Consider the following 12,818-nt stretch of genomic DNA (forward strand, 5'->3'; position numbering starts at 1 on the left):
CCCCAGTTACGAAATGTATAGACTGTGCTCTTTCCATTTGGAAACGAGAGTTCGTCAAACAGTATGTGTGTTTCTGAGCACACATTCAGTGTTTGCCAAGCAGAAAAATGCACTGCTAACTCCTTCCAAGAGAAAGGTGGAGGTGGGGAGATGTTTCTCGATGACTCCCGTGTTTATTAGTTTATCTTAGGCTAGCTGAGTTGGTCCCAGAGGGAAAGAGTTTCGTTGCCGAGATTTCGTTTTCGCAAATGCATGCTTCTGTTTTGTGGATTGAAGGAGGCAAAATTGGAGTAAAAAATTGCATGGCTATTCCCACCCCTCCATACCGCCTGTGATTCCCCCCTCCCCATCTAACAAGGGGAGGTTTTGTAGTTCAGCCTTGTAAACCCAGCTGTGTAGAGCATTGATTGCTTCTGCCTGGAGCAGGGATGCTGTCAAGTTGCTCTGCGAGTTGAGTCATCTATTGACAGAGAGCTACTAGCCAGCAGATGATGCTGTGCAGCTCCACGCTTCCTGGCTCCCACGATGCACCGCTTATAGCAGCTGTCAAAGGTACTTGAAGGGGCTACAGAACAGGACTTTGCATCTGCTGAGAAGAGGAGAGAGGGGGAGATCGCAAGGGGGGGAAGGAACTAGACAACTGTGCGAGATGACTGCCTATCTCCCTCGACAGCACAGCTGCTGCAGGGGGTCCGATGGGATTGAGTCTGCCAGAGGTATGCCTATGCTACCCAGGGATAGCCACTGTGCGTGTGGTTGGCAGCAGAGCTCTCAGGGGTGCTGTCATAATCTTCAGGCATTGCCAGCTTCTGCTTTGGGACCCCGAGGTCCAACTCTGAGCCAACCCAAGAAGACTAAGAGTAGTGCTGCGTGGGACAGAGGGCAGAAAAGTCCCCCCAAAACCTTAAAGGCAAAGGCGGCCACAGGGGAATGTTGGTCGGACTGCACCTACCCCCACAGGTGGTACCATCCAGGACAGGTGAGACTCTTCTCTAAGTTGCCCAGAACTGATGGAGTCCAAAAGGCAAAAAGTTAGTTATTACCTGATGGTATTGTAAAACTTTTCTTTTCCTTTTCCAAATAAGTGTGCGATTGTTGTAAAGTAATGCTTTTCTAGGCAAAGTGTGCTGTCTTTTCCTAACAGATCGGAAACTTCCTAACGGTGTTAAATATTTCCCCCTCTCCTTTCAATGTGTGCCATTTAGAATCTTGTTACAGAGTGCTGAAAGAGATAAGGGGTGTGGTGGCTTCATTGTGTTTGCTGCTGGGTGAAGAATTGTGCGTGATTTCTTTTCATCCTCTTTTTAAAAATCTAACTGGATAAAAAAGGGTTCTAAAAATGGATGGAAAGATAGAATTCCTTGAATACCTTCTGCAAAATCACATAGCTGTATCATACAGCTTCGGTCTCCGTCTCCCTGATTTGTGTGTATGTGTATAGTGTATGTGTGTATTTATAAAACATGAAACATACTATCTACATTTGGTTTGAAGTTTCGATCTGTAAACTGTGCATAGTTCCTTGGAATCAATTATGATCAGAATAATTGCACTTAGGATAGCCCAGCACCACAAACCTAATATCATAATAACGGTCCTTTGGTAACAATTGTAAAAAGATTCCTAATTCCCACATATCACATTTTGATGCTCACCTTTCTCTATCAGTCATTTTAATCATAGTCAAAAGCTCCTGGATACATATCCTCTAAAATCATATTTGGGGTCAATTTCATTTAGTTAAATGTATGGGAGAGATGTTGAAAACTTAAGATTGAAAATAATAATAATAATAATAATGAGTTATGGTTCACTGTATGATGCTATAATATATGAGAAGGATCCTTTCAGATGATATTTTTCCTGTGATACTAAGGATTTTTATGATTTTTTTCCACTGGCTAGTAATGCGATAAAACATATTGGTGTACCAAGGATTCAGGTTAGACTGTGTAGTGCCACGAACTTGATCCTTTTAGCAAAATAATTCTCTCATTTTGAGTATATGCTGCATATACCCTTTTGTAGAGGAACTGGAAAAAAGCATGTAGTTAAAATTAAAGTTAAAATTGATTTTTTACTAATCGGTATCATATTCTTGATTTTTTTGAAGACACTGTTGGTTCCAGCTTTCTGAAATTTTCTAGAAAAATTATAGTTGTTTGGCTTTCTGAAAAGGAGAGACTCTGTCTTGAAAGATAACATTTTGTTATAATGGACTGTTTAAGACTAGTTTTATTCATTATTTGCGTGACATCATCCAGGTAGAGCATAATAGGTGACACCCCACAAAGGTTAATCCCTTTCTGTAGACATTCATGATTTAAAAACTTTTATGGAGAAAAACTTTAGACACTTTTGAAAAAGCACCTTGAACGAGAATTTCACCAATATTTCCAGGTGGCAGATTTCTTCGATCTGGCCAAATCACAGTGGTGTGATTACAAGAGTTTCATAAGGTAATTCTTATTTGGCAAGCCAGGCCATGGAAAATAATGATTCCTATTTCACTCCTAACCATGCCCCCCCTTAAATTATGAGTGAAATGTTTGCAGCAATCATATCTTTATTTAGTCACCTACTGAGCTTCCCTTGTTGCCGCTTGCTTTCAGTCGAGGAGGAAAAAAGTGATAATAGGTGTAAGGAATTTTCCATTGGTGGAATATAAATAAGGTTTAATAATGGTGGAACATCCTCTAGCCAAAACACCAAGAAGCCCCCCCCCCATGTATGTATTTACTTATTTGTTTAGCGTACAAATGCCGAATGTGGACAGAGAGAACTTTTTCTCCCTCTCCCACAATACCAGGGCACCCAATGAAGTTGATGGACAATAGGCTCGGGACAGACAAAAGGAAATCTTTTCTCAGTGATTAATTCAGTTGTGGGATTCAGTACGGGATGATATAGTGTGGAGCTTAGAGGTTTTGAAGAGGGAATTGGACAGATTTGTGGCGGAGAGGTCCATCGAGGACCACTAGCTATAGTGATTAAAGGGAACCTCGACAGTCAAAGGCAACAAATCTCTGAATTCCAGGGTCAGAATGCAAGTCAGGGGAAGGCCTCGGCCTCTGCACCCTTTTCTTTGGCCCTGCAGGGCAACAAATTGGCCACGGTGTGAGGCAGTATGTGAGACTATATGGTTCATTGTGTCCTGTTTTTCTGAGAGTCTCTTGGCAGAAGACCCCTCAGTGTGTTGTTCATCATACGTAGGAAGACACAATATTAGCTAAGAAGCATAGTTTAAAAAGACAGAGCCAGCGGAGATCGCTCCTCAGAGGGTTTGTTAATTTCATCTTCGCCTCCCTGATGGCTCTGTCAATTTCACCTCTCCAGTCTAAAACTGTGTGGGATCACAACCAGAGGGCAGCAAGGAATGGAAATGGGCTGGAGCTGCCTTCCAGAGGTGAGCTTGGACCTGGAGTGATAATAATAGGCTGAAGTTTCCCTTCTGGCATTTCACATTTCCTTCACACAGCTCCAGCATATAGCAAAGCCTTTGCCCTACCACAGTCTTTGTGTTTTAAACTACACTTCCCGGCTAACATTGCATCTCCCAACACATATTCTTCACATGTCAGATGTCTCGTATAGGGACACTCTGAGGAAAAGCTGCTTTGGGGAGCAAGGAGAAGGATTTAGATCAGAGAAATGGCTCTCTTCCCCTACCTTTCAGGTTTTTCTCCCTTACCCACTCCCACACGCTTCCAGGCATAAGTTTGCCCACACAAACCATGTTGTCACTTCAGCTCCTCCACATTTAAAGGTGAATTCTACTTAAATAGTGCTGTGTACAGTAACAAATGGCAAATTCAGCAGTGGAAACCACCATTTTTGTGCTTCTTGTCAACAGTCAAGGACCTGTTGTAGAAACTGTGCAGGTGAAGAAGTTAGCAACTTGTAGCACTGTGGTTTGACTAGCTGCTGGGAGACCCAGGCTCAGATTTCCGATCCACCATGGAGCTTGCTGGGAGACCTTGGACCAGCCATTCTTTGTTGCTCTGATCTACCTCACAGGGTTGTTGTGAGACTATGAGCGAGGATGGAGGACTTTGTACAATGTCCTGAGCCACTAGGAAGAAGGGTGGAATAGAAATGTGGTGTAAGAGAGATTTTCCTTCTCCTTTGTGAGAGAGCAGCAGGGCTTTTTTTCAGGGGGAACGCAGTGGAATGGAGTTCCGGAACCTCTTGAAAATGGTCACATGGCTGGTGGCCCCACCCCCTGATCTCCAGACAGAGGGGAGTTGAGATTGCCCTCAGTGCCGCGCAGAGGGCAATCTCAACTCCCCTCTGTCTGGAGATCAGGGGGCGGGGCCACCAGCCATGTGACCATTTTCTCTGAGGGCAACCCACTGAGTTCCACCAGAACTCAGAACTTTTCCCAGAAAAAAAGCCCTGGTTAGCAGACTGTGGCTGATTCTGCACACGTTGGATAATGCACTTTCAATGCACTTTATCAATCGTTTGAGGTGGATTTTTTGTTCCGCTCACGAAAAAATCCATTCCAAATGATCTATAAAGAGGATTGGAAGTGCATTATCCAACGTCTGCGGAATCAGCCACTATTTAACCCTTGCAACTCCCACAAAATAAATGGGAATTTGAATAGGAGTCATTCTGTGTAAGTAGTCCCATGGGTGAAGTCACAACAGAATAAGTATGGCAGAGAATTTGCTTTTCTTCTAGTTCAGACGGCTTTTAAGAAAGAACTAGATGTGGGTTTGTTTTTAGGTAAATATTCAGTGGGTGTGCAATAAGCTTTTGATAAGATTTCTGCCTTGTTCCCTCCTAACTGCTCCCCAGAAATTTCATTACTTCCACGGTGAACTTTGAGATCCATAATGCTTGACGTTAAACTAAAACCAATTCTTCTGCTTTTGTATTGGATCCTAATGGAGGAAGTTTCCTCTCTGAATGTGTGGATCTTTTTTTTCTAGAACACGATTCCTGAATTAGAAGAAGGGAGTCCGAGGATCCGACCTTTTCTATGTAGTAGCTTCCTTTCCTCTTAAACTGAGCATATTAGCCCTCCAAAGCATCTTTGCACTGAAGCTGTAGATAAAACCAAATGATTGAGCCGTAAGTCAAGCGGAAGTAGATGGGTGGTGATACAGAGCGTTAATGTTATACTGTATTTTAATATACGCGGGAGAAAACACTTGTATTATGAAATAAAAATAATACATCTTGATTTAGGTATTTTCTTTCTTTATTTGTACTTTTCTCCCCATTGGGAACACAAAGTGGCTTAGAACAGGTAGCTTTTCTTCTATTTTAACCTTACAACAACAATCCTGTAAGGTAGTTAAGCTGAGAGTTACTAGCCCAAAGTCGCTCAGAGTTTTCCTGGCAGACTGAGGATTCAAACCTGGGTCTCCCAGGTCACTGTCAAACATGCAAAAAATTACACTTTATATTGCTTATTTTTTCCTATATGCCTCATGTGCACAATCAGTAATATTTCTAGCTAAGATCGAGTTGCTGTCCAGTGCTGTAATTACATGCTTTGGTTGGATATATAATTTGCTAATACCATAATTTATTAGTAGACTTGCAAATTTGAAAGTTTTCTCCTTTCATCATTGGTTATTGTATGTTGGCTTGCTTACTGTTTCTCAAAAAAATGCTCAGAATAATAAAAGTAATCTTCCCAAGGACTCTGCTAGGTAGGCTTCCATTACTAGCCACACATTAGGAATAGATAGCTGAGGGGTAGCAGTTTACTTAAATGTTACCTGGCGAATTCGTCCCTGCATGAAGACTAGCACTAGAGAATAGTGTGTAAACTGCATGTACATGGGTCCCTTTCAGATGTTACAGTCACACATACTGGGAGCACACCAATCAAACTCAACAAGAGTTCACGCTACCTGTGATCGTCCCAATATATGTTGTCATCATGTTGTTATGTAGAGCCTTGCTTCATGTGAACATGAATTCTTGAAAAATCCACTGGCTGGTTCCTGTATACCAAAGGTGTACATGTATGATAAATATGCACTGCCCCTGTTCGCACATCGTGGTGAATACATGTCTCAAAAAGATTGTTGATCAAGTGCAGTCCTGTTATGCCTGGTTGGTACACATGATTGTAATGTCTGAAAAGGATTTGTGTGAATGCAGTCTGTACAGTTTTCATCCCACAATTAAAAGCATAATTTATCATAGAGGTAATGTCCTAGGTACTGGGCTTTGTACATGAATAGGTACTGTGGCCATAAGAGAGGAATAAGCATTGGTGGGACTGCTGAAATTGCAAACTATGTGTTTGCAGTGTACACTCACATGTAGCATACATGATGTTTATACAGGATTAATGTGCCTGTGGCTGAGGAGGAAGCCAATGGGAATCCACAATCTGTGAACGCAACTTCATGAATAATCTGTATTAATAATCTGTGGTTTGCAAGTAGGGGTATGTGAAAATTCTCTGAGAAAGCAGCCTTACCGAACTTTTGTTTTCTTTTGGAATGCCTTTTATGGTTTCTACTTGATTATGGATGAAATTTAGTAGTTGTGCTTTCACTGCTGGAGAAATACGGCAGTTATTGGTGAGATGATAAAAAAAGTTTTAAGATGATAAAAGTTTTTTGAGATGTACAGGGGCTTTTTGTTAAAGGAGAAATATGAAAGTTGATTTGTTTTGATGTTGTGCCAATTGTTCCGTGTTAAACCTATGAACATTTAAGCCTTTCAAAGATTCCAGGCCAGGATGGCACCATGGTTTCATTTGAGTAATGTTCCTTATCGCTGGCGCCCTGTGCCCTCGCTTTACATCCATTAGGACTGGGAAAGCCAAGCCAGCTCCTGCTTCTTAGCTGTATCCTCAATGCTTGAATTGCTCAGTGATGGAAGAGAGAGGTTATTGATGCTACTCTGCAGCTTATTTCTATGCCTCAGAATACATTTAGCTGGGAAGTCATGCACAAAGTAATGGACTGTGTGTGGAGACTCAGAAAATGGAAGATATCAGTGCAAATTCTGTTTAATTGTAAAACGGGTAGCCATGTTAGCCTGTTTGTAGCAGTAGAAAAGAGCAACAGTCCAGTAGCACCTATAAGACGAACAAAATTTGTGGTAGGATATGAGCTTTCATAGATGAAGTCTGTGGACTTTAACTCATTAGTGAAGGATCTGAGAAGACCCTCCCTACAATACAAAAAACTTTTTGAATAATTCGGTTTTGCATCGTATGTAGAAAGCTAGGAGAGTGGGGGCTCTCCTGACCTCCTCGGGCCAGCTGTTCCATAGGGTAGGGGCCACCACAGAGAAAACCCGTGTACGGGCTGCTGTTGATTTCACCCATGTGGTGGGTGGCACCTTCAGGAGTCCCTGTTCAGATGAGCAAAGCTGCCATGCAGGGACATAGGGAGGGAGGCAGTCCTGTAAATATGCCGAGCCAAGGCCATGAAGAGCTTTATATGTGATGACCAATACCTTGAACAGATTTATTGCGGTGTTTGCTTTTGTGTATTAGAGCCTACTTCATCAGATACATGATGTATGCATGATCATCACAGAGCCTTCCAAAAAGAAAGAGGAGAAATGGCTGTATCCTTATGACCCACCACTTGGGGCTCAGTAACCTGACTGATGCTCCTGAACTTTGGGTTCAAGACCACTCCTGTAACTTTCTAATCCACTGGAGTGCAGAATTAATACACTGTAGTAGTGCACAGAAGACACAATTAGCTCTAGCAATACATTATAGATTGGAATGCTAAAATACCTTCTGTGCAATTTCCTGACCCATATTTCTCTCCCCGCCCCCCCATTCTTTCTTTACTCACCCTGTTCTTTATGCTCAGAGCAAGGAGCGGTGGATGGACAAGGCGCTCATGCCAGATGTAGCACAGCTCTTATGTTCTTATAATTTTCTTACGTTCTTTTAATTTTGTTTTTAGTATCATGTTGCTTGCATCCATGCATGATACATAATTGCTTAAGACAGCAGCGGCAGCTGAGAAATGGCCATTAGAGTCATGTTTACCGAGATCATGAAGGTACTTCTGCACAAACTGCTCGATGCATCCATGTCTTTTTAAAAAGAACGCATTAGGCAGTAATAGTGCAAAGACCCGGTGATTTCTGTTCCACCCTCCCCTTCTTAATAAACTACATTAATTTTGGCTCCTGTAGATGGCTGCTTACTCATAAATGTATTACTGGTGCATGCAGTTAATTTCATGGAGATTAAGCTGTCAAGGAGAGAGGATGCAACCCAGTGATGCTAAAGTCACATAGGCAGTCTGCTGTTGACTTCAGCTCCTTTGGAGATCCCCCCCCCCTGTAGTGACTGTGGTTCAAGATTTCAAACAGAGGAGTTTTGCTTCTTTTTATTTCATTGGTGGTGGTAGTGGTGGGAATTGTCTGCATGGATCACATCAGCCCTCTGTACTGAATATCATGTGCATTGAAATCAACGGACTGGTTCCAACCAGCTTTCCTGATGATTTAAAGCAAAGAATGGGTCTCTACTGATCACCCAAAAGAGCTATGCTGGAGATTAGAGATGGGCACGATCCAGATTACGATAAAAAAAACCCACGATAAATGGCGTTCGCGTGATCGGGACCCGGCAGATTGTGCTCGTCCATGGCCAACGATGCAGCAGTCGGGAGGGGGCTGTATCGGGGCTTGATTGGGGCAATCGTGCTCGGATCGGGAAGCCAGACACTCAGGTGCCAGCAATCTATTCCCCTGGCAATGGAGCCAAGGGAATACCTGAGCTGTGTTTGCCCTCCTTCTGTTGCCCTGGAAACACGAATGGAAGCCCAGCTTGCCTTGATCAGCAGGGCTTCCTTCCAACCACGGAGCAGCAAAGTAGTCACCATCTGGGAGAAGACACCCGAGGGAGGGGGAAGGGGGTGTTCTGTAGCCATGGGCACTCCAATCTCATCCCTGCAAACCCTGATAGGCAGCTCTGACGGCCAAACACAAACACAGATGCCACTGGCATCACCCACTGTTCCTGTATCTCTGGGAACAGCAGGGCACCCCTCCGCTTTTGCCTCCACGATCCACGATCCATGGATCGGAAGTGGGAGATGATCGGTGTGGACCATTAATTAGGGATCGTCGCCGGCGCCGATCCACAATCAGCTGGATCATTACTTTTTTTTGGATTGTGCCCATCTCTACTGGAGATCATGGGACCTGGAATACACATGACCCCTTGAACACATGAAGCTGCCTTAAACTGAATCATCAGTCCATCAAGGTCAGCGTTGTGTATTGAGACTGGCAGTGACTCTCCAGGGTCTCAGGCATCACCTACTGGCTGGTCTTTTTAAATGGAGATGCTGGCGATTGTATCTGGGACCTTCTCCATGCCAAGCAGAGGCTTTTCCACTGAGCCACAGCCTCTCCCTGACCTCGATGTACAAAAACCATACAAGATGTAGTAGGGGGTTAGGTGAGATTTCAATGAACACAATGGCTGGATCCAATCCAATGTGTGCAAATGTGCTAGCCGTCTCCATATGATCGCCAGCTTGTGAGCATGGAGGTTATGTGTGTAGCAGGGCTTTTTTTCATCAGGAACGCGGTGGAATGGAGTTTCGGCACCTCTTGAAAACGGTCACATGGCCGGTGGCCCTGCCCCCTGATCTCCAGACAGAGAGGAGTTTAGATTGCCCTCCGCACCACAGTGTGGAGGGCAATCTAAACTCCCCTCTGTCTGGAGATCAGGGGCGGGGTCACCGGCCATGTGACCATTTTCACCGAGGGCAATTTAAACTTTTAAAAACTCCCCCCTTGTTCCAGCTGCCCCAAAGTGACATCATTGCATGGTCCCAGGAGCGTGTGCGCACTTTGCATGTGCGCATGTGGTACCAGGGGCATCACCTCCCACCAGGAGTTGCTCCCTGTGCTGGCAACCCACTGAGTTCCACCACCTCTTTTTCCCAGAAAAAAAGCCCTGGCGTGTAGGAGAAAGGTACATGCATAGGTTTCCCTCCCTGTGATCAAGAACACTGCTTTTTCTAATGTTCCCTATCACTGGGAGGGAGCCTGCTCATGTAGAGTCCATGCTCATGACTAGAGGTGGGCAGCAGCAACAGCATGTGATAGCCTGAGTAGAGGGTTCCTGTGAAACCAGAGTCTTGCATGCCTTTTAATTTCAAAAAGGGTTCCGTGCCGTCCTCTTGGCTCCTGTGTCCCACTTGTGGCATACAAGCCATTGGCACAGCCAATATGCTGCGGAAGGAACAGAAATGCATCATAGATACAACTAGCAGCAGTGGTTTCGAATTTCGCATTCTTGCTGTTTTGGACTCTTTCTGTTTTGTTTTTTCTTTTGCAAACTGAACTTCTGATTTTTGCATCATTTGGAGCCAGTTTGGCGTAGTGGTTAAGAGCAGCAGGACTCTAATCTGGAGGACCAGGTTTGAATCCCCACTCTTCCACTTGAAGCCAGCTGGGTGACCTTGGGTCAGTCACAGCTCTCTCAGAGCTCCCTCAGCCCCACCCACCTCATAGGGTGATTGTTGTGAGGATAATAATGACATACTTTGTAAACCACTTCGAGTGAGCATTAAGTTGCCCTCAATGGCAGTATATAAGTCAAATGTTGTTGTTATTTTCTATTTTCTTGCACCAATCCCCTCGCATAAAACATACATTTCTCAGTATCATTTGTGTCTCTGTAGATCAGCCTTATACATATGTTTTATGTATACAGGAGCACAGAAGCATGTTGTACTCATAATCAAAATTATATATATATATATATATATATATATATATATAATCAAAAATAATTAAGCAAGTAACTTGGGATTTGTACTTGGACAACTCATAATTAGTGATGGGTATGAACCGAAATACGAACCAAAATTCATAACGAACCAGGCCGGTTTGTGGTTTGTGAACCAGTGGTTCGTGAGATCCCATTTCTGACGAACTGCCACGAACTTTAGGCTGGTTCATTTGGTTTGTTTTTCAGTTCATCACTGCAGAGAGCCTGGCACCAATCAATCAGTTTCCTGGGCTACAGGGGATGGACTTCCTGTGGACCTTCTGCTGACCCGAAAGTGGTGATTTGCTGGCCCAGAAGTAACATTTTCACAAATCAAAATGAACCGATTCATGAACTGGGGCAGGTTTGTGAAAGTTCATGGTTCGTGGTTTGTGAAATGTGACGAACCACGAACTGCGTGTTGTTTTTCTTTTCTGGTCGTGCCTATCTCTACTCATGATCAAACACTTTAACAGAGCAACAATATAAATTATAGCCTATAATTGGAAATGCATTCAAGTATATTATATATATGTGGTATTCATAATTATTTATGGCTTAAGAAATAATTAAAATTCATTCAAAAGCCAGGCAGTGTTCATATACTAAGAGATGGACTACTTAAAATATGGTTTTGATGCAGAAATAGATTGATCCCACCAATCTCGCCACTGATGTCACCAAATAAATGCTTATTGCAATGCCACCACTAGAAATAGAATTGATCAGTTCAGCTGTGAATTTATGACAAATAAGCAAGTTAATGTGAAAAGTGGGCAAGAAATCGAAGCTCAAGGGAAATTCGTTCTATAGTTGATGTATCATCAAATAGTATCCAAGTTCAAAGAACAAACTCTCAAAGAAGGTGGCAGATTAAGAGAAAAAACAGAATTCTTATTGCTAGTAAGTGGTGACTTGAAGCATTTATTAGGAAAAACATACAAAATTCTACTGCAACACCACACAGCAATGGAACAAGTTAAAAACTGTATGTTAAAATGGATGAAAAACTTCAGAGAAACCATCTCCATGAATCAATGGAAAGATCTATGGACCAACGATATTAAATTTACAGATTCCCAAATTTTAAGAGATAATTGGTATAGAATGTTCTTTAGATGGTATACTACACCCAAAGATAATGCGAGAATTAGTAAGGACTATGGTGGACAGTGTTGGAAATGTTTTCTCACGTGTGGTGGACATGCAAGGAAGCACAAAGAGTTTGGATAAAGATACATCAAGAGAGGCAGAAGGCTCTCAGTCTCAGGTTTGAGCTGAATCTGAAAAGCATGCTATTAAATCTTTTACTGAATAATGTTACGAAAGAACAGGAAGATCTCTTCTGGTATATGGTGACAGCTGCTGGAGTACTATATACAGCAAAATGGAAAATAGATTTGTGCTCTGACATGCCTGAGTGGACAGACAAGATATATGAATATGCATCAATGGCTAAATTAACTTCCTATGTGCACAATAGACCAATACTGGAATTCTGTAAAAAATGGAAAAATTTCTTTAGCTATTTAAGTTAAAACTAAGATAAATTAAGGCGATTATATTATAGAGATAAAATACAGAAGAGTTTGGCATTAAAGTCTGGGTATGAGCAACTATGAAGAGGGGAAGAAAGCTATTATATAATTTAGTTGTGCTGCTATATACTTTGAATATATTTTTGTATTAGTTTAAATCTAATACAAATGTAGTGCTTGCATAAGTTTCTATGCACTTTCGTTACTCACATCTTTTCTTTTTAAATAAAACCTTTACTCAAAAAGTATATTATATATATGTTAAATGTTCAGAGAACTATGGACAAGTGGGTCAGTAAATGTGGGCATGACACAAAGAGATTTACCTAACCAGCAGTGATAAGCTGAGAACTGAAGCTGTTGTGGAAAATGAATCAGATATAAAAAGAAATGAAATTAGCGACTTTCGCTCATTGCTAGCGGAAAACAAAGACTCACGGAATCCTGGCATAGCAACTGATTTGACGTGAGGTTCTTCCATTAGGCCTTAACATCTGCAGAGTTCTAGGGCTTCCAGATGAACTATCTCACGTTCTGCATGC

At 42.5% G+C, this 12,818-nt stretch overlaps 1 protein-coding gene across 1 annotated transcript in view; it reads left to right on the forward strand.

The window, feature by feature from the left end:
* The first annotated feature begins 649 nt into the window (after window positions 1-649).
* Window positions 650-12,818, forward strand: part of DLG2 (discs large MAGUK scaffold protein 2) — a 526,395-nt gene continuing 514,226 nt past the window's right edge. Inside the window, exon 1 of the mRNA XM_054975099.1 lies at window positions 650-979. Coding sequence (XP_054831074.1) covers window positions 650-979 — 330 coding nt within the window. The remainder of the gene's footprint in view (window positions 980-12,818) is intronic.

Source organism: Eublepharis macularius, chromosome 3, assembly GCF_028583425.1.
Source record: "Eublepharis macularius isolate TG4126 chromosome 3, MPM_Emac_v1.0, whole genome shotgun sequence".
Classification (NCBI taxonomy): Eukaryota; Metazoa; Chordata; class Lepidosauria; order Squamata; family Eublepharidae; genus Eublepharis; species Eublepharis macularius.